Raw genomic sequence first — 20,393 nt, 5'->3', positions numbered from 1 at the left:
TGTTCCACACAGTAACGCAGACTGAAGCAAGCAGTAGGAGCGGAAGCCAAAAGAAAAGACGCTGTGATGCATGATTCCAAGCTTCGACAAGAAGGGTAAGACTACGAGTTACAAAGCGGTCACGAAATTGCGCTGCATTCAAATCGAGAATCCCATATCGCGCTCCTTCTGGCGATCCTTCTCCAGCTTCGACTCCAGCTTTGCAAACTCGTCCAACGCGATTTCCTCTTCGGGATCCAGGATCTGTTCCACACCCTGCACTTCAGGGATGTAGTGCTTGAGCATCCTCTCGATACCCGATTTGAGCGTGACGGTGGAAGAATCGCATCCACGGCACGAGCCCTTCAACTTGACTCTGACGATGCCGTCCGTGTCTTCACCGAAACCACGATACTCCAGGTCACCGCCGTCTTCCTGGATGGCTGGACGAACACGTGTGTCGAGCAACTCCTTGATCATCGCTACGACTTCCGAATCGGTATCCAGAATGACGGTGTCTTGCGAGCCGGTGGCGGATTCTGGGTCGGTGAAGAGAGGATGTCCTGCGGTGAAGAATTCCATGATGCTCGAGTAGATTTCGGGTTTGAGCGTGGACCACTGGTGCTCCGAGTCTTTGCTGACGGTGACAAAGTCGGGACCGTAGAAGACGGAGACGACGCCGGGGATGTTGAAGAGCTTCTTGGCGAGTGGCGAGGCCATGGAGGAGCGCGTGTCGAGGAACTCGTATGTTCCCGAGTCCATCACTTGGCGCCCAGGGAGGAACTTGAGCGAATCCTCGTTGGGTGTGGATTCTGTTTGGATGAACATGGATCGCTTTTGCATGCGTACGAGTGGTGATGGGTTGACACTGGAGAGTGGTGCGAGGGACCGAGATCGAAGTCCCGCTGTGGAGGAAGTGGTTGTGGTGATCATGGTGCGTCGTGCAAACGGTGCAATGCGAGCAAGGTTGCTGCTGCTACCACAGCTGCTGCTGGCCGCCGAGGCATAGCGAGCAGCTGAGCGCAGTGTTGATGTGTTGACTCTTGGAATCGCCGTCATGGTTGATGTATGCCGGACAAAATTGTGTGGTGGAAGCGTCGGTAGGATCGAGGTGGAGGATTTCAATTGTCAAAAGTGGCAAAGGTGCTTGTTGGAAGCTTTGCGCTCAGCCAAAGGCCAGAAATTACACGGAGAGGAGGCTCGAATCGGACTTAACCTGTTAGCTATCATCAGTCAGCATTATTAATGCAAAATGCCGCTCGATGCATGTGCGCTGTGGGGAAAGCGGAGCGATGCGCGATTTTCACGGGTTTTCCGGTTGAAAGGCGCTCCGGGTGAGCCGAGAAGAGTGCGTTGCATTTGTCGGTCGCTTTGACCATCCTTCTCGGACAGCAAGCAGCACGTCTTCTTCTGCCTTCACCGACACCATCATCCCCAACATTCCCAATCGTCACCACGTAACGATCACACGCACACAAACATGCTGGCCTCGACCGTTCGTACCGCTCTGCGCACCAGTGCTCCGCGCGTCGCTGCACTCCCCTCCACGCGCAACCTCTCCACCTCTCTCCCCCGCCTCTCTTCTCCCGCTGCCGCCGCCAAAGAGTACCAAAACATCCTCGTCTCGTCTCCCGCCAAAGGCGTCACGCTCATCACGCTCAACCGACCCAAAGCGCTCAACGCACTCAACTCGGCGCTCTTCCACGAACTCAACGAAGCCACCGAGATCGCCGACAACGACCCCGAGGTCGGAGCCATCGTTCTCACCGGCTCCGAAAAGGCCTTCGCCGCCGGCGCCGACATCAAGGAGATGAAGGACAAGCAGTACGCCGACGCGTACAAGACCAACTTCCTCGGCCACTGGACCAAGCTCACCACGGTGCGAAAGCCGATCGTCGCAGCCGTGAGCGGATTCGCCCTCGGCGGTGGTTGCGAGTTGGCCATGATGTGCGACATCATCCTCGCTTCTCCCACGGCCAACTTTGGTCAGCCGGAGATCAACCTCGGCGTCATTCCCGGTGCAGGGGGTACGCAGCGTCTTACGAAGGCTGTTGGAAAGTCTACTGCGATGGAGATGGTGCTGACGGGACGCAACTTTAGCGCCGACGATGCCGAACGTCGCGGTCTGATTTCCCGTGTGGTTCGCGAGGGTAGCGTTGTCGATGAAGCCGTCAAGGTGGCTTCCACCATCGCCAAGAAGGGCCAGATCGCCGTTCAGGCCGCCAAGGAGGGTGTCAATGCCTGTAAGTGTTTCCATTTTCGCCGACTTCCGCGTCAGAGCTGAGATAGATGTCGCCGACGTGCAACACACTCGAGACAAAGTGGACAACGCTGACATTTTTTCCTTCATCCAATCTCATTTGTTCCATGTCGCTGATCGGCTACGACCTACACAGCCTTCGAATTGAGCTTGCAAGAAGGAACGCGCTTCGAACGACGACTCTTCCAAAGCCTCTTTGCCACCAAGGACCAGAAGGAAGGTATGGCGGCTTTCGCCGAAAAGAGGAAGGCCAACTTCACGCACGAGTGATCAGTGTTTATCGTCTAGAAGAATGCAATATCCACGTCTTCAAAAGGCTTGAGTGCAGTGTAGAAGCCTGACTTGGCATGTCGTGAGAGGCTGTGCGAGGGTGAGGTCACGCGGTACAGTGTGTGTGTTGGTGTGTGGGGTCCAATGACGGGGTTTATTCGAGAAAGTCTCAACTTTTCGACGCATCAACGCACGGACGTTCCAGCGCAGAGAGAAAAAATAAAGCTGCCGTTGGACCCTGTGCGAAATGCGGGCGGGCTGCCCATTTGTGCCGTGAGGGGACAGGGCTGGGTCACACGGGCTGAGCCTTCTCTCCTTGGTGACTGAGACACATGACTACAGCTATCAACCGAAACGGCTTGGGGGCAGAAAGAAGACAGTGGAGCTTATCTGGGGGTCGAATAAATGGCCGAAGCGTCTTCTCTCCTGCAAGGCTGGATCTGCCTACACAGTTAACGCTGTTAGTTGGTGTGCTGTCGAGTGTGCGGTTGCGTGCTTTTCCTTAGTGTCGGGAGTGATCCGAGCGCTGTGCTGAGCAGCCCGAAGAAGCTATAAGTACGGCTCCGACTGTTCAACTCAGCTCTCCTTCCCACTACGATACCACACCGACTGATCCCTTAACAAAAGCCCCTTGTCAACGCAGCAAACAATGTCGACCAAACCTCGCAGCGATTCAAACACCTCCACCTCCTCCATCAACAACGATCCTTCCTCGCACATCACCTCGTCCGTTTTTCGTTCCTTGCCCTCGTACAAATCCGATCAGTACGACGACCTCTCGCACGGATCCACTTCGAAAGCTCGACACTGGCCCGGAACCAAGAAGAACCCGGGCGAGGGTCGTTCTCACTTCGAATGCAGAGTCACCTCTGCCGACCAGGTCAACGCGAGCAAGGAGGAGAAAAAGGTCAGCGTCAAGAAGAATAAGGATCTTCCGACAAGGATGAAGAAGAACCACAGACCCGATCAGGCCAGGAAGGTGTTGGAGGCCGGAGAGCGAGAGTAGATGTTCGGCTCGAGGTGCGTCCGAGTGATGACCTAGCACCCACCACCCTAAGATCAAACCTGGTCCCGAAGATCTCCTTTTCCGCAAGTGTGTCGAGTTCAAATTTCCGTCTCATCCGTTTTCCAATGTAGCAATGTCAGCAAACGAAAGTGTCACCAGTTCATCCCTCGCAGGTTTCGCAGTCGCAATCTCATCTTCGTAATCACATTCCATCTTGCACATTCCTACACAACAGAGTCGCTTGTTTGGCATTTCCACGTCTGTGCATGAGCTGTGGCAGAAAATCAATCCACCTCGCCGTAGAACCCGCTCGCATTGAGTCTCACCAACAACACCTCAACGCTGGCCACTCCTTCGCGCTCCCTCTCTTCGACGCTCTTGCCAGCCTCGTCGATGTCGAGCATCCGCAGATCCTGCAGTTCGTCCTGTGCCAGTCGCAGTTTCTCCGCTTCTACGTCTTGACGTCGTTTTGCCATGCCGCTATCCACGCCATCCTGGGCCTCAGCAGAGGTGACTGTGTGGCTGGTAGAAGCAGGGGACCGGTCCTTGAGGATGACCAACGCTTGGATGAGGGTGTCCATCCTGGAGCGGAAGTATCGATGCAGGTTTGCGAAATCGTCGTACGTCGGCGGCTCGATCTCGTCGGTTGCGGGCGTGTGAAAGTCCAAGCAGAGTTGCGAAAAGTCGAGCACCGTCTGCAGGAGGTCGTTGACGATGGCGAGCAACCCGGCTTGCTTGGATTTGAGGAAGCAGGTGGACAGCATCCGATCCAGCACGCGTTCGTGATATCGAGCCAGCGAGAAGACGTCCTTGAGCTCCAGAGACGATGTCATGAGCGCAGCTCGTTCTTCGTCTTCGAGAGTCTCTTCGTCCAGATCGGCGTCTGCTTCGGTCGCTTCCCCCTGTGCACCGTTGACCGTTCGACGAGAGGACAGTTCGTCGCTCACTTCGCGCCTGACCGTTTCCAGCCTCTGCATGAATCCACTCCAATGCGACTCGATGCCGACCTCTTCCACGAATCCTCCGAAACAATCGAGGAAGTGATTCAGCTCCCATCGGAATTGCTGCATCACCGAGCGTGTGCGGAAGTCAAAGGTGAAAGCTGCGCTCGTAGACTTGAACGTACACGCCCATGCCGACCTCATGGCGACTTTGCACCTTTTGATGCGCAACAGCATGTTCCACAGACGCTGGTAGCGAGACTGCGCCAGCTGCGTGAGGAGCGGCGAGATGAGCGGCGGAGGGTGGAAAGACAAGGTGAGCCAATCCAGGGCGTCGATGGACGAAGGGTCGGTCCAGGTCGGTTTGGATTTGGATTTGGACTTGTTCTTCGCTTTGCTTGATGCCGAGGAAGATCGCGGTTCGACGACGGCAAAGGAGAGCCTCTCATCGAGATCTTTGAACGCGAGCGAAACTGCGTCTTCCGTCTTGCCGCTTCGATGCAGTCTCTCCTCGTGCGCGTGACGCATGCCCGAAACCGTCTCGATGACAGCCGTGTTGAGCGCAGATGAAAGCAGACTGTCGTTGGGCGGCCATACCCCTTCGGCAGTCAATCTGCGATTCATGGCCACGACTGCACGTCCAGAGGTCGCCGAAGCGTCGTCCAGCACGCTGGCACGGTCCACGTCGAACAGGCTTGACACCACCTGACGTTCAAAGTGGATGCTTCCGAGCAGGAGGAATCGCTTGCAGGTCTCGAGGTAGGTGCCCAGTCCGAGATCTTGGAAAAAGACGCTGATCAGTGACATGTTGATGAGTCTAGCCCAGCTCTCGAATGGGGCAACGAGGCTGGCCTGCGTGACGCGGTCGAAGGATGATTGCGAGATGGCGTGCTGTGCTACGGCAGGAAAGGCGGCTGAGGAGAGGTACAGCAGCAGCGACTGCTCCGCATCGTCAGCTGTAGGCACGTCGTGACTGGAATTCAATGCTTGATCAGCATGCACAGGTGTCCCTCCGATCGGCATCGAGTCGGTGATGCCGGGAAGAGCGGTGAAAAGCTGCGACATGCGTTCGAAGTGATCCTCGATCGGCAGTGCCTCCTCGTCCCGGTGAACAGGTGCGACCTGTTTGATAGTGTCGTCGGCAGTCTGCGCAAGGATCATGGATGAGGCAAGCGGCGATGAAGCGGTGCTGAATGTCGCTGCGCTTGCAGCGGTCGTGTTGCGTCTCTGTCTTCGCCATCGTGCAATTTCGCGTTTGAATTGAACGATATGTTCTTCGACTGCGCTGACTTGGGCTTGCGAGTCGGGCAACGACCAACGCCATGTTGGCAGATCTACACGCCTGACAGACGCTCTTTCTTGCGCATTCAACGACCAGTGATGAACGAGTGGATGGTCCTCTGGAGCAGCTTTCTTGAGCAACCTCAGCGCTCTACCAGCTTCGAGGAAAGCTCTGGCGTGACGAAAGGGCAAGAAGCTCGGTACGGCCGAAGGCTTGAGTGTGTATCCTACGTCCTCTTCGCCTCGCTCATCAAGCGACCAATCGACGAGAGCGCCGCTCCAAGGAGAGGAGATGTGAGACGAGCTCGAGCTGGAATTGGATTTGAGAGTAGGAGGTCTATCGTCGAGCTCTCCCGTTCTATCTGATTCGAAGCCAGGGTAGCCGACCCAGAGGGCGACTTGTTGGCGCCAGGTGATGCTGGTTCGATCGAGTAAGTAAGCGAGTACGGAAGAAGGGAGAGATGGTGCACCGGAAGCGAGCGAGGCAGCGAGATGAGCATGGAGATGCGATAGGGTGGCGTGAGTAGACTCGAGCCAGGCGAGTGGACGGAAGGGCGGCAAACGGGGCTGACCGCAGGAGAGGAGGTTGCCAAGGCTCCTGAGGACAGCGGAACAAGCTTGTAGCTCGGCATGGGCGTTCAGGACAGCAGAGCTGCCGACACCTTTGGATGGGATACTGCCGGCCAGAGTGGAAGTCTGTGAGGAAAGCTCGCTCTTGAACCAGGTGATTACGGTGTCGAGGGCTGCTGCTAGTGCCGTCGCTTCACTGCAAAGTGCTGAGGCAGACCGGTGCATGGCGAGGACACGGTCATCGATCCGACGTAGCAGCGCACCAATATCGAGAAAGGGGCGAATGACGCTGTCCGACGCGGCCTGGCTCCAACCCTCGATTCGCTCTGTGCCAATCCAGGGCTGTGTCATGGCAGGTGGAGGCTGCGCAGGCGGATCGACCTGATCGCCTGCTGCAATCAACGAGGCGTGCAACGCAGCTTGCTCCTTGGCTCTCCTTCGCAGCTGACGAACGTCTTTGCGATGCTGCAAGGTTGCGGACCATGCGAAGGAAGCTGAATCCGGATCCCATTGAAAGTGGTGTGAGGATGTGCCGGTTGTTGCTGTGACGACGAGTGATCGTACGACGTCTTGGATCGGATGCACGGGAGCAAGATGCTGATCTTGGGATTCAGCTACGACGTTCTTGAGTGCCAGCTCGTGGATGGCCTCGAGGATGCCCTGTTGATGCGAGCCGTACGACTCAGCTACGGCAAGGTCCAGGATCCTGGGTTTGGCAGGCGATCCTCTAAACTTTACCGATGCTGGCTTTGCAGGGATGCGGAGATCCTCATCCCAGATGGAAGATTCGTGCGAGCTCAGACTCGAGCCGGAGGCGGATCGGCGCACAGGACGCCGTGAAGGGCCAGGAGAAGAGTCGAGATCGACGTCGCTGTTCGAGGTGCGGTGGAGCGATGGAAAAGATGTTGTGTGCTCGAACGTATGTGTCGATTCTGCCTCGTGCTGGATGCTGCGTTTGGAGAATGCTTCGAGGACTGGATCGATGCCGGGTTCGGACTCGCTGAGGAGGGGTTGGATGCGAAAGGTACCGGACAAGGTGGTTGACGCGGATGAGAGGAATGTCGATGCGACGAGCTGATCGCGGACGTGAGCCGATTGCTCGAGATCCAACGATGGCAGCGGCGGGATCTCGAGCAGGTCGAGTGGTTCGAATGGCATGGCGATGAAGCGCAGCGACAGTCACGATTCGCTGCGCATCGTTGTCGGATGTGACCGTGTGATTGATGGTGCGATAGTCGACCAAAGTCGTGGGAAAAAGCGTCGCAGAACGGAAGTCGGACCATCCGAAAGGTGTTGGTCTCTGGCTTTTCAGCGGTGAATTTACGCGACTCGGGATCAATCAACGCGTCGGTCACAGCTTGCACGATGAAATGAAATGCACATTATTGTTCTTGTTCCTCTTCTTCTTGCTCCTTTCTCCTCCTCACCTCTCCACCGCAACCACTACGGCATAAAACACGATACACGATGCCATCGACCATAGAGCGTCAATCTGTGGCTCCACCTTCCGACGAGACCACCGCCGCCGAGCTCTCCAAGGCATTCCTCGTCCCGCTCGGCTCCCGCTCCTACTCCAAACAATACGCCCAACTGTACGACTACCGTCTCGCCTACCTCAAGAAACGCATCCTTCCGCGAGCAAAATCACGATGGATCGACAACTTTGACTCCTTCTCCCAGTCTCAGTCCCAACCTTTGTCGCAGCTCGATTCTTCCGATGCCGGCCCCTCTTCCGATGGCGGCGCTGCAAGGGTCAAGATGGACGACCCGCCCAAGCTGGTCGATCGGATCCTCGACATTCGTCAGGGTGACATTTGCTACGTCGTCGGCAACGTGTACTGCGCCATGCCCCTCAAACCGGACGTACTGGAGGACCTGACACGAGAGCAGTGGCTGGCACCGCAACCGGTACGAGCCAAGTTTGTGGATTATGCAAAGGACGAGTTGTTCATCGAAGATCAGTCAGGTCGAGTCAAGTTGGTCGGGGACGCGATTCGTGGTGGTACGGCATTGAGGTCTATGCTCATCACGGGCGTTGTTGCAGCAGTGCTGGGTACGGAGACGCGCGCGGGAGACTTTGACGTCGTCGATGCCGTCTTTGCTTCCCTACCGCCACAAGCCACGCCCAAAAGCGTCCAGAACGGCACTTCCAAGTCAAAGCACAGCGTCGACGAAGCACAAGATCAGTGGGCGGTGCTCATGAGCGGCCTGGCTATCGGAGGTGATGCAGCGCTCGAATCACAGCTCTCGATGCAGCTCCTCGTCGAGTATCTCATAGGCGAACTCGGCGAGCAGGACGACCGCATCTCAGCGTCCAACATCGTAGCCGCCGTGATCGCCGGCAATTCGGTCGCCGCACCCACACGCACTGAAGAAGAGGACAAACCCAAGCGTTACGGTCAGGACCAACCCACCTTCTCGTCCGCACCGACGCTCGCGCTCGACCAACTCCTCACCGATCTATGCTCCGCCATGCCCGTCCACCTGCTCCCCGGCGAAAGGGACCCGGCATCCGTCGCCATCCCACAACAGCCCATCCACTTTGCCCTGCTCCCTCGCGCCGGTCGCTTCGACTCGCTTCACCGCCACACCAACCCAGCGTGGCTACCCGTCGGCCAGCAGCGAAACCTCCTCGCCACCTCGGGTCAAAACATCGACGACATCTTCAAGTACGTCCAGGAATCCGACGAGTCGCGCATCGAGATGGCACTGCGTACGTTGGAGTGGGGTCATCTGGCTCCTACTGCGCCGGACACGTTGTGGTGCTATCCGTTCAAGTCGGGCGATCCGTTTGTGCTGAAGCAGAGACCGGATGTGCTCGTGGTGGGAAATCAGCCGGCGTATGCTAGTGCAGTGTATCGGTTTGACGAGGAGGAGGAGGAGCAAGACAGGGAGGAGAAAGGATGTAGGGTTGTGCTGGTCCCGGAATTCGCAAAGACGGGACAGGTGGTTATGCTCAATTTGACATCACTCGAGACCCAACTCATTTGTATCGAGACACCATTGTAGACACACACACTCACACACTCACACTGGATAGATTCCATCTGTATGAAGTCAATGTTGCCTTCCCCTCATCATCATCGAGCAATCGCATGCAAGCCTTTTGTCGCATCCGACACCCCGACATCACCAAAACATTCCCAAACCGACCTCTGTCTCCTCAGCGCATTCTCCGCATCTCCCTCCGCTTCACCTCCTCCACCTGCCCCGCCGCTCGTATCCACATCCCACATGCTCAAATTGCTATACTGCCCCGCAGCATTGTTAATCAGATCCCTCAACGCATCCCACTCGTCCAACACTGTTGCTGACAACACCGTCGGATGAATCGTCGGAACGTTCAACGCGGGATCCCATTCCCTCTCGAGATCTTCGAACGTTGCATCCAGTCCTGCTGCTAACCCGCCTGTCGGATCCGAAATGGTGGAAGAGGAGGATGAAGTCGATGCTGGGTGGAGCGGGAAGGAGTCGGCGAGAAGATGTCGAAACTCGGCGCATCGATTCTGAGCGGATTGGATGGTCAAGCGTCGAAACCGGTCGTTCTTGCTCGGTCTTGCTGGAGCTAGACCTTCGGACAGCTCGAGAGCGGAGAGGTTCATCCAGAGTTGATCCATTCGATCCACCTGAGCTGGCGGTTCTCGGGAGATCGGTGTTGCAGTAGCAGCCGTCGCTGGCGACAATGGTGTTTGACCGTTCGTACGCTGGCCTTCTCCTTCCTCTGTAACTTCGGTGAAGTGCTTCCTAGGCCTCTGCAACAACCTCCTCAACACGTTGCTATCCCTGCTAATATCACCGTAATCCTTCGGAGCGGTCCATATCAACCACTCCAACTCCGCCAGGGTCCTGATCTCGTCCGCCTCTTCGAACGCCAGATTGGTATCTACGATCCTCAAAACCCTGACTTTTCGGAAGATCGGTGCTGAGAATCCGCCGACGAAGCTGTGTGGGTTGACGCTGGTCAGCCGCACCGGTTGGCAGGCTGAACCGTACGTGTGGGCGGCGTGAAGGCTGAGCAGTTCGCCTGCCAGTGCGACGTCTTGAAGCTTTCGACACGAGCGTAGGATGTAGCGGACCGAAGTGTGGACGTGCTCTCGCATTTCCGTGATGTTAGACGCTTCGTTGTACGCGGGAGGCGAGAGCGCAGTGATGAGGTCCGAAGACGAGGAGTCGGGTCCGACCCAGAGACGTCGAACGTGACGCGCTGTTTTGGGATTCGACTTGACGAGCGAGGCAAAGGCGTGGATGGTGGAGGAAGAGCAGAGAGCGATGGTGTGGTAGAGGAGGGGCGAGAGTCGATCATGGTAGTATTTGGACAGGCAGAGGAGTCGAAGCTTCGCGGGATTGTCGATGGCGGTTGCTGCGGCGAACTCGAGGATGCTGGTGATGAGCTCGCTGGGGAGGGACGAGGCGAGTCTGCAGAGCCTCAGAGCAGCTTCATCGACGACAGCGGCGTTGGAGGAAGAGGCGACGGGGAGGCGCTTGGCTGCACTTCGTTTCGAAGTGGCTTTGCTCGTGGTCGAGCTCAGCTTGGTGGGCGCCGGCACCATGACTGCCGGTTTTTTTGAATTGAGATGCAGCGGTTATGGAGTCATTATGTGAAGTGCTGGACACGAGTCGTTGATCCTACGTCAAAGGTGATGGTGCGAGGACGGTGGCGGGAGGACAACATGTCACAAACGGCACTGTTTGGCACACATGATTGACACACACTCGCATTCCTCCACTTTGGAGTCCCTGAATCGGGGGTCGGGGCACTCCCCGATTCAGGGTTCAATGCAAACGCCCAACTCAGCCTTTCCGCACATTTATCCCACCTTCTCTTCCTGCACTACACTGCTCGCCCTCACCATCTTTCATCATATCGCTGTCCAGCAGCGCTCCATCCTCCTACAATGGCGGACCGCAAAGCGCTCAACCACTACTACCCTCCGGACTTTGATCCATCCAAGATCCCACGTCGCAAAGCACCCAAGGACGCCCAGCAAACCGTCCGACTCATGGCCCCCTACTCGATGCGATGCAACTCCTGCGGCGAGTACATATACAAGGGCAAGAAGTTCAACGCCCGCAAAGAGCTCGTGCTCGGCGAAGACTACTACGGCATCAAGATCTTCCGCTTCTACATCCGCTGCACCCAGTGTTCCGCCGAGATCACCTTCAAGACCGACCCCAAGAATGCGGATTACACGGCTGAGCACGGGGCCAGCAGGAATTTCGTTCCCACAAAAGAGGACGATGAAGAAGGGGAGGAGGAAAAGCTGTTGACGGAGGAGGAGAAGCTGGAGAGGAAGCTGGAAAAGATGGAGGGGGATCCGATGAAGCAGTTGGAAGCGAGGACGTTGGACTCACGGAGAGAGATGGAGATCCTGGATGCGCTGCAAGACATTCGAACGCGCAACGCCCGACTCGAACGCGTGGATACAGATGCAGTTCTCGCCAAACTGCACGATCGATCCACAGGTCCATCTCCAGCGGTCACCGCAGAAAGTCTCGAAGAGGAGGAACACGCAAGAGCGGCAGAGGAAGATGAAGCCCTCGTGCAAAAGTATTTCGGCAGAGCGCTCGATTCGACCGGTTCGAACGGAAACGGTGTTGCGGTCAAGCGCAAGCTGGAAGACGAAGATGCCGAACCCGACGTGCACGACCTGCTAGCGATGAAGGCTGCGGCTGCGACGAACGTTGTAGCGAAACCACCATCCACGACGCTAGCAGCATCGATACCTGCGGTGAAGAAGAAGAAGAACGCACCGAATGCCTTTGGTCTGGTGCGCAAGCAGAAGTGAAAGCAACCCTGCTCATATGTACTTGTAACCGACGATCAATCTTATACCCTGCTTGGCGCCATCGCAGCTTCTGCACATTGACACGATACATCTGCCTGCGAGCGACAAGTTGCGGGTGAGCATAGAAGTGTCACGCACTGTTCCGGAAACAAAGGCACACGCAACTTTCGTCTTTCGCAGAACGGCGAACCACCCCAAGAGCACACATAGTTTAGCGGGGATGGGGGATAGAACTTCCATTGTGGAATCAGAGCAAGGAGACAAAGCATCGACGGAGTAAGACATCAAACGACAGTAAAACGGTTGGGAGAAAAACCAAAAGTGAAGAGCAAGGTGTGTGAAAGCGAAGAAGAGAAAAGAGACAGTTGAGAGAGCAGGAGCGGAAAGAAAGTGAGAGTTGAAGAATGCGGAATTATACGCTAGCCATGGGAATGATGTAAGGGAGTGTGTATGAAGAAAGGAGAGAGAGGAGGGGGAAGCTAGAGATGAGCGACTGGTCGAGCGGTGTCGTCTTGAGGCAACGACGTACGCAAGAGTCCTACGATCTCAGCGGGGCAGGCGGGCGGCGAGTGGAGGGAGGTTCATGCTCTGATGTTTGTGGGTCGAGTGATCGGGGAAGAGAAAGCATTCGTGGTCGGGCATCTAGCGTTCGGAATCGTCCTCGCGCAGATGCCAACCGCTTTCCTCGTCCGACAGCGGACCACGCCTAGAAGCCCTCCTCGAGCCGCCGCCTCTGGAGCTGGTCTTTCGACCCTTTGCACCGGCACCTGCGCCAGCAGCGGCGGACGCCAACGGTCCGGCTTCTCCACCGCCCGTGCTCGCTGCCGAGCGGGGTCGACCGGCGATCTGGGACTCCTCGTCGTCGTCCGCCATGCCCCCGTAGGCGACGCCCCTCCTGCCTCTGCTGCCGAGCGAAACGGGGGCGGAAGTTCGCGACTCCATGTCCGGGTCGTTGTAGCCTGCACCTCGTCTGCTTTCCGTTCGTTCGCTCGTGCCTTGGCTCGTGACGGATTCGGTAGCAGGACTCCTCCTGCCCATGTTCCTGTACACTCCAGCAGCACCAGCGCCAGCAGCGGCACCACCAGCACCTCCCAACGCCGTTGCTCGGGGGGATCTACCAATCGCAGCCTGACGCTGCTGCTGCTTGCTCTGCTGAGCGTAGTTGTACGCCCTCCTACCCCACTCAAAGTGAGGTTCATTGAGACTCTCCTGGTCCAAAAACAGGAAGATGTACATCCCATACAAGAACTCGACCACCATCAACGCCGCCTGCACACCGAACGTCGCATACGCAAAACCCACCGCATACTCGATCAGCTTGCAAACATGATCAAAGTTCGCCGGCTTCTCGTAGTGCCAATACCCATCAAACTGACAATTCTCCTTGCCGCGCAAATCGCACGCATACGCCAGCGCTCCCGACACCCACAACACCGCCATCGCAAACTGCAACAGCAGCTCGATCTTGACCATGAACAGACTGTAGAGGAAATCTCCATAGTTGATGAACGGCATCAAGGGTAGGAAGATGTTGTAACCGAAGTAGATGATGGGAGTGAAGAGACCGAGGATGATGAGGAAGATGAGGGAACCCCAGGAGGGGCGGATGATGGGATCATGCTTGTTGTAGTAGTCGACGACGAGGATGGCGATGATGGCGGTGGCGAGCGAGAGGAGGCATACGAGACCGGTGAGGAGGAATCGTACGACGAGGAAGAAGTTCGGGTGCGGTGCGCCGGGTAGCTTGTTGCGTGCCGGTTCGGAGACCGTGAGCGACCGACGTGGTGGAAGACCCATCTTGTGAGGTTTATACGAGAGAGGCCACCGTGGTGCCGCCTCGGTTGGTCGAAAGGAGTGAAGACCTGTTGGAACTTGTTGAACGAGATGTGTTGGTGATATTTTCCCGGGTTGTGAGGCTCGACAGAGGCGAGATTGGGTTGCACAACCTTGTGTAAAGTTTGCCGATAGAGTATGTGGATGAAATGTGGCGATGATTTACAGATGCGCAGCCTTGGTCAAAGGTTTCGAACGGACACAGATGCTGGTGATGCTGGCGATGATGATGATGAGTGTAGGGAAAGTCGAGTCGGTCGAGTCGAAAGCAGGGGTGGACCGGGAAGGACGGATGGTAGGATGAGGAGAAGATGAGGTAGGAGGATCAACAACGACAACGACGTTTGGAAGTGAAGAAAGGAGGCTGAGGGGCAGTAGCTCATACGATGTGAGGGGCTCGAGGCTCAAGCGGGGGAAAGAGGGGCCAAGCGACGGCGACGGCGGCGGCGGGCGGCAGACGACAAAGCGGGGCAGAAGCTGGGCGTTACACACACGCACACAGAGTCGCAGCTTGCGTGCAACCTGCTTGCTAGACGAAGCGAAAAGCAGAGGAGGCTACGACATCATCCAACCTTGTTGGTCCCTTCCCATCCATCCGTATGAGGGGAAACGTAAGTGTTGAGCGGGGTATCAAAAGAGAGAAATTCCCCTTCCAGCCCTGTCTGCAATAGCGGACAGTGAAGAATTACGCGAGACCAATGCCGCAGATCGTATTCAGCCCCTCCCTGCCACTGTCTTTTCCCTCTCTTTTTTCCTCCTCCGGCTCGACTCAGCGGCATTGTTACCCGCAAAAACTCTCAATGCGAAAGCTTGTGTCCATGCTGACTTCTTGGCAGAGCGAGTACGATGCCTTCCATTGTGTGCAAGGGTAGATGCACAAAGGCGGCCCAAGCTTCGCAGGATCGATTGTTGACCATGCAGAGCGCGGCATAGGCAAAAAAAGCAAGCAACGCAGCAACACAGACGACTTAGCACGAAGCAAGGGCCTCTCTTTCTCGAACGCAGGTGCTGAAAAAAAGAAGGATCGACAGAGAGAGCGGGGAATTTCCTCTTTTCCGGCACTAACGCAGCTTCATTAGTCCGCGAGAGGCGAGTTGTTTGATTGGGCGCACAACCCACACCAGCTCTCTCTGCCTTTGACAGTCGACGGGCGTTGCGACAAAACGGGCACGAGGCGAGTGTCTAGGGCAGAAGCGAAATTAAGGGCGAATTGGCGTTTCTCTCGCTCGCTTAGACCGTCGATTGTGGTTGCATACAACGGCTAAGCGAGGAGGTTTCCATCTGCACGACGGGGTTATTCTTTCGATTTTTTGTTTTGGAGCAACACAAAACAGCAGCCGCCGCCGCCAGAGCGAGCTAAAAACTGGGGGAAAAAAAAGAATTTCACTCAACTCTTAGTCTGGATTTCAGGAGAATGCACTGGAGGGTAGAGGTGCGACAGGGCGCGGCTCGCATAAATCGACAGGGCCTCCCCACTTTACGAGAAATGCAAGAGAAGGTTTCCCTGGCGTTTCAACCAGGCTGCGATCTCCACTTTAACAGAACAGTATACTTTCAAAAAACACGTCACGTCTCAGTGACACTGTCGACCATCAACGTACAGTTCCCGCTTTCCCCCATGGCAGACGTCGTACGTTTCTCCGTCCAAAGCGTCGAGGGGAGGCGTGTGCGTGAAAAATGGATGCGGATGTTTGTTCGGACCTTCAAACGCCTCGAGCCAGGCGCAAAGAGAGAGTGAGAGAGTTTTCCCAAGCGTCATGCAGAGGGGGAATCCTCGACAGACCTCATCATGCAGCTTGTTACGCCTCACTTCGATCGGAGATTGAATTTCTAATGTTTTTTGGCGCCCCTGCCTGTCTCTGTCTATTCGCTCTAGGAGCGGAAGGCGACGATATTTGCGAGCGGCTCGCGTTTTGCAACTCTCTCGCATCCGTCCTGATCAACCCCCGCCCCGCTTGCGCCCTTTTTGTCGGACATGATTTCGATGTGAGAGTACCACTTCCCAATTCCTATCTTTCTTTTTGACTGTGAAGCAGTCCGAATCTGTTTCTGTAGCAGCCACAGCGATGTGTAGAGGGACCAAGACTCGAGAACCATGGCGTGAGCATTGCAGTGGATCAAGGGTGCAAGGGTAGGAAGCGGGGCTCGTCGATCTACTCGTTTTGGTCACATGGAGTTTTGCTCGACGTCTGAAACCGGGCGTGCAAAAGATCTGGAGAGCAAGTGACGCGTTGCCCAATTGAACCTGTATTTTCCACCGAATCCGGCTGTCGAGCTGCACGATCCCTCCTGTCTTTCTTTCGTCTCAGATGTCCGCTTTCTGCTGAGGTACCCGATCGACCCCGATTTCAAGGATTCTTCACCCTCATCTTCTGTTCGCTGCCTGACCCACTCGTCCATGGCTTTCAGAATGCGACGACTGAGCATTCACTGTCTGAACATTGACAAGGTCGCATTGGTGTGAGCTGCATCAGATACCCGTCGTCACAAAAGCTGGGGGCAGGGCACTACACTGTCTGACAATGTTGTCTTTTACCCCGCATCTCTTTCACGCCGCATTTCTCGGGTTACCGTGCGGGGGTGTTTTCCCGGGCGCCAGCCGCGAACCGCAACCCGTCGTGTCGGGTCGAGAGCGAGCTCTTGGAATTGGACCGATCGGGTGATACCCCTCGTCTCGATCGCTCGATTCATAGGCGTAAGGTGTACCTGACAGCTCTGGCTTCGGCGGCCTGCCATGTCAGCTTGTGCGTGCTTGTCGCACCTCGTATTCTTTGCCCGACAAATCCCGCACTGGAGCGCCGAGGTCTGACCGTATGAATTGACGCTGGCTGCCACGCACCAAAACAAGTCGACTACAATATCAAGCGTTCTTCTCGTGCACTCAATCTTTGACGTAGAACCGCGACGCTTTTCAAGCAGGACTGACTGCGACCAAGATGGTGGACCTGTATACTGACAATGGTCGAATTCGTGGGAGACCAGCTTCCGTCGCAATGCTGCGCCTAAGCCTCCTTCCTGCGCTTCACTCCAGCCTGCAGCGCCTCCATGACCGTAGATCCAAAGGGTAAAACCTTTCGTTTGTTCGATCTGCCGACCGACTCCTGCTGCACATCCTCTCCGTCCTGTTTGTAGTCGGGGACGATATCGTCCAAGTCGTCATAGTCGCGATCATCAGACTTCGGCTGCTGAGCTTCCTGCCATTGCCGCTGCTGGAGAAGCTGATAAGTTGCAAGAGTTCCGAGCGGCCTCTGGCGCTTGTCGTGATCGCAATCCTGTTGCTCTCTGTGCTGGTCTTGGCTTTCTTCGTCCGCATCGACATGTGTGTTCATTGCTTCCTGCTGGTCGCACTTCGTCTGCGTTGCTGGAGGATTGTCAACACGTTCGTCTGCTGAAGTCTCCGAACCGTCCTCTTCCTCCCTCTTTGGATTCAAGTAACCTGGGGTGACCACTTTGAAATCCCTCACGAACGTCATCGGAACAATTGCAAGACATTGAGAGACCTCGGACAGCAGACATCTGATGTGATGTGTTGCTGTATATACGTTGCCATCCAAGTCGGTTGTGGAAAGCTCGCCAGGTCGATTGAGGAAAACAGGATTGACAAAATCAGCCGGAGAGATGTGTATAGAGGGGACGCGATAGTGAACGATAATCTCGCAGGTTGCCTGATCGAATGTCGGACGGGGAGGGGGGTGGGATGTGGTCGAGGTTGGCATACTGGAATGTAGATCACAGGGTCAAAGGCGGAGAGATATGAGCGGTCTGAGGTTGAGAGGTGAATGAATTGCAGGATGGTAGAACCACAATAGGTTGTTCGATGACACGAAGGATGTGTGTGTATTGGAGCGAAAGAGCGGAAAGGAAGGGTTATATGCTCATCCAGCGGGTTTGCGGGAACGCATTCTCCTCGTGTTTCATTGACTCAGCTGCTACAATGTGTCGGCTCGCTAGTCACTGTCTACGCCGCAAGCCGAAGCGGAGCGGAGGTCGAGAGGGAGAGAGGGAGAGACGGAGAGAGTTCGAGAAAAGAGTGGTTGTCCACGTCTCGGAAGCCCCCGTCGGTGTACGGAGAAGCCGTCTGGGCGTAGCCACACGTCTGCGTTTCAAAGTTCAAGCATATCATGTGCCTCCGAATCAAATCTATTCGATCTTTCTATTTAACCTATTCGATCTTTCTATTTCCCTATCTACGCAACCGCATCCAGATCACCCAAGCTGTCGATCAAGTAATCTGGCACTGTCTTCGCCTCCTCGCCCTCGATCTCGTCGCGCTTACTGATACCTGTCAACACCAACATGCTCGCGATCCCTCCTGCTTTGGCAAACTCGATATCGGTGTTGAGTCTATCGCCGACCATGATGGCGCGTTTGGGGTCAAAGTGCTTTGTAGCGATGATGCAGTCGAGCATGGGTTTGTGAGGTTTTCCGACGATGGTCGGGGTGCGTTTGGTGGAGAAGATGAGGGGAGCGGAGAGGCTTCCTGCTCCAGGCCAGGGGCCACCTTTGGCGGGGAAGGTGGAGTCGTCGTTGGTCAGGATGAAGTGGCATCCGCCTCCCTCGGCGTTGGCTTCGACGGGACCATCGAACCCGGGTCGAGTAAGGTGCTTGAAGGCCTTGGCGAGCTTGATGTAGGACATGTGCATGTCGAATCCGCAAACGACAGCGCCGACTTTGGGATCGATGGCATCGTCGTTCTGCAACGAGGTGAAATCGAGCGCAGGCAAAAACTTGTTGTCCTCCGGATCGGTGCCTCCGCAATGCAAGACATTTTCGGCGTCGAGCTCTTCCTCGATCCCGTGCATACCAATCACGTACACCTTGCGATCGGCGGGGAAGTTGAGCACCCTTTTCAGGTAGACGGCCGATGCGTACGAAGACGAAAAGACCTCGTCGAGAGAGGCTTGGATGTTCATGCCGGCGAATTTTTTCAGGTAGGTCTGGCGAGATTTGGAGGCATTGTTGGTGACAAAGATGACCGACTTGCCACGCTGACGGAGTTTCTGCAGGACAGAGACGACACCAGGGATGGTTTCGTCGCCTGACCACAATACACCGTCGCAGTCGAAGAGGAAGGTGTCGTATTTGGAGAGGAGATCTTCGTAATCTGAAGTGCCTTTCAGGTACTTGTAGGCGGACGAAGATGTCTTTTCAGCATTTCCAGCGGCGACAGCAGCAGTGGCAGCAGCAGCTCCGCCTCCGGCAACGGCGAGAGCAGCAGTACTGCCAGCAGCGGCACCAAGACCCTCGGTAGCACCATCTCCACTAAGCTGTGTAGCTGCGATAGCATCTGCGTGTCTTTGCACCGGGTCCACCTCAGCCCGAGAGGATGTCGCTTGCTCAGCGCCATCGTTGTTGCGAGTGCCATCCTGTGCGATGCCTCCGACCTTGATCAAAGTGCTCCAGTACTTTTGGAAGTCCCATTCGTAATTGTACTTGCCTCCGGCGAACTCGGCATCAAGCTGTTCTGCAGGCACAAAGTCGGCGAGATTGGCATTGAATCGGATCTTGTCCTTTGTGATGGGATCGAGGAAGGGACCGAGAGCAGTGAAGAAGGCGTTGATGAACCAGGGGACGTTGACGACAAAGGCGCGACCGAGTCGTTCTACGTAGTGGTTTTGGAGGATGTTGGCGACGGTCCTGGCGGTGGAGAGGGAAGGGTTGGACTGTGTGGTGGCTTTGTGGTAGTCGATGATGATGGCGTAGTTCTCAACGCCTGGTGGCATGAAGTCGATGGCACGTTCGAGAGTCCATACGAGGTAGCGAACTTGTGCATCGCTGGGGGTAGTGTTTTCCCTGGCGGGCCTGAGGTAGATGAGCGGTCTGCCGTCGTTGTCGAAGCCGGTTACGATCTGCTTGCCGGACTCTGCTTCCTTTGATACGCTGTCGGGTGCGATGATCTCTGGACGGAAATCTCTCCTCCACTCGAGCGTCGACTTGATCCTCTTCTTGGCGTTGTCGAGATCACCCTTTGCGGCGCGCAGGTAGCGTTGGTAGAGGTTGTGTTCGTTGAGCCACTTGTCTTCCCATTTTTGGTAGTCGTCTTTCGGAGGGGTATCGGAGGCGACTTGACGAATGTACTGCTCGAGGTCTGCCAGCTTGCGTTGCTGATCAGCCGATATAGGTTCCACAGGTTTGGGGGTGCATCCTGGGGCGGGAGTAGTGAGGATGTCGGACGTCTTTGGCGGGAGCTGTTTATCAGCAGAAGCCTGGCTCTTGATGGATTGAGCCGAAGGTGTGCGAGACAGTCGCCCGAGGAAGCGCGACATTGTTGTCGTTGAAGAGATGGACGATGATGGTAAGAGGTGAGAGGATCGATAGCCGAGTGAGCAATGCGCACTCCTTTCTTCCAATCGGCAAATGCCGACAATCATCTTCGCTTATCCATCCCGGGCCGTGCTCCCACGTCGTTTTTTGTGCGTCTGTTACATCGGACGAATCGCTTGTAATGAAAAATCGCAGCTCCTCCA

At 56.0% G+C, this 20,393-nt stretch overlaps 10 protein-coding genes across 10 annotated transcripts; 4 read left to right on the top strand and 6 right to left on the bottom strand.

Annotated features, from left to right (window-relative positions):
• Nucleotides 1-138: 138 nt before the first annotated feature.
• PHSY_003484 (NifU-related protein) lies at nucleotides 139-1,038 on the bottom strand (the record flags this gene model as incomplete). The annotated part of the gene is made up of 1 exon (XM_012334103.1): nucleotides 139-1,038. The coding sequence occupies one exon, from the start codon at nucleotides 1,036-1,038 to the stop codon at nucleotides 139-141; it is 900 nt and encodes a 299-aa protein (XP_012189493.1).
• A 421-nt stretch (nucleotides 1,039-1,459) lies between these two features.
• On the top strand, nucleotides 1,460-2,509 carry PHSY_003483 (enoyl-CoA hydratase/isomerase; the record flags this gene model as incomplete). The annotated part of the gene is made up of 2 exons (XM_012334102.1): nucleotides 1,460-2,222; nucleotides 2,376-2,509. 2 exons carry the CDS (start codon nucleotides 1,460-1,462, stop codon nucleotides 2,507-2,509), a joined length of 897 nt encoding a protein of 298 aa, XP_012189492.1.
• A 649-nt stretch (nucleotides 2,510-3,158) lies between these two features.
• Nucleotides 3,159-3,515, top strand: PHSY_003482 (endoplasmic reticulum protein; the record flags this gene model as incomplete). The annotated part of the gene is made up of 1 exon (XM_012334101.1): nucleotides 3,159-3,515. One exon carries the CDS (start codon nucleotides 3,159-3,161, stop codon nucleotides 3,513-3,515), a length of 357 nt encoding a protein of 118 aa, XP_012189491.1.
• Nucleotides 3,516-3,799: 284 nt separating this feature from the next.
• PHSY_003481 (hypothetical protein) lies at nucleotides 3,800-7,465 on the bottom strand (the record flags this gene model as incomplete). The annotated part of the gene is made up of 1 exon (XM_012334100.1): nucleotides 3,800-7,465. The coding sequence occupies one exon, from the start codon at nucleotides 7,463-7,465 to the stop codon at nucleotides 3,800-3,802; it is 3,666 nt and encodes a 1,221-aa protein (XP_012189490.1).
• Nucleotides 7,466-7,774: 309 nt separating this feature from the next.
• On the top strand, nucleotides 7,775-9,316 carry PHSY_003480 (potential acid sphingomyelin phosphodiesterase; the record flags this gene model as incomplete). The annotated part of the gene is made up of 1 exon (XM_012334099.1): nucleotides 7,775-9,316. One exon carries the CDS (start codon nucleotides 7,775-7,777, stop codon nucleotides 9,314-9,316), a length of 1,542 nt encoding a protein of 513 aa, XP_012189489.1.
• Nucleotides 9,317-9,387: 71 nt separating this feature from the next.
• Nucleotides 9,388-10,857, bottom strand: PHSY_003479 (hypothetical protein; the record flags this gene model as incomplete). The annotated part of the gene is made up of 1 exon (XM_012334098.1): nucleotides 9,388-10,857. The coding sequence occupies one exon, from the start codon at nucleotides 10,855-10,857 to the stop codon at nucleotides 9,388-9,390; it is 1,470 nt and encodes a 489-aa protein (XP_012189488.1).
• A 345-nt stretch (nucleotides 10,858-11,202) lies between these two features.
• PHSY_003478 (hypothetical protein) lies at nucleotides 11,203-12,093 on the top strand (the record flags this gene model as incomplete). The annotated part of the gene is made up of 1 exon (XM_012334097.1): nucleotides 11,203-12,093. One exon carries the CDS (start codon nucleotides 11,203-11,205, stop codon nucleotides 12,091-12,093), a length of 891 nt encoding a protein of 296 aa, XP_012189487.1.
• A 642-nt stretch (nucleotides 12,094-12,735) lies between these two features.
• PHSY_003477 (amino-acid permease) lies at nucleotides 12,736-13,890 on the bottom strand (the record flags this gene model as incomplete). Its single annotated transcript, XM_012334096.1, has 1 exon — nucleotides 12,736-13,890. One exon carries the CDS (start codon nucleotides 13,888-13,890, stop codon nucleotides 12,736-12,738), a length of 1,155 nt encoding a protein of 384 aa, XP_012189486.1.
• A 3,038-nt stretch (nucleotides 13,891-16,928) lies between these two features.
• Nucleotides 16,929-17,642, bottom strand: PHSY_003476 (UTP-glucose-1-phosphate uridylyltransferase; the record flags this gene model as incomplete). Its single annotated transcript, XM_012334095.1, has 1 exon — nucleotides 16,929-17,642. One exon carries the CDS (start codon nucleotides 17,640-17,642, stop codon nucleotides 16,929-16,931), a length of 714 nt encoding a protein of 237 aa, XP_012189485.1.
• A 471-nt stretch (nucleotides 17,643-18,113) lies between these two features.
• On the bottom strand, nucleotides 18,114-20,297 carry PHSY_003475 (potential p-nitrophenyl phosphatase; the record flags this gene model as incomplete). Its single annotated transcript, XM_012334094.1, has 1 exon — nucleotides 18,114-20,297. One exon carries the CDS (start codon nucleotides 20,295-20,297, stop codon nucleotides 18,114-18,116), a length of 2,184 nt encoding a protein of 727 aa, XP_012189484.1.
• Between the last annotated feature and the right edge of the window lie 96 nt (nucleotides 20,298-20,393).

The sequence above is a fragment of the Pseudozyma hubeiensis genome, assembly GCF_000403515.1.
Source record: "Pseudozyma hubeiensis SY62 DNA, scaffold: PHS36, whole genome shotgun sequence".
Classification (NCBI taxonomy): domain Eukaryota; kingdom Fungi; phylum Basidiomycota; class Ustilaginomycetes; order Ustilaginales; family Ustilaginaceae; genus Pseudozyma; species Pseudozyma hubeiensis.
This window is presented reverse-complemented; position numbering and strand designations above follow the sequence as displayed.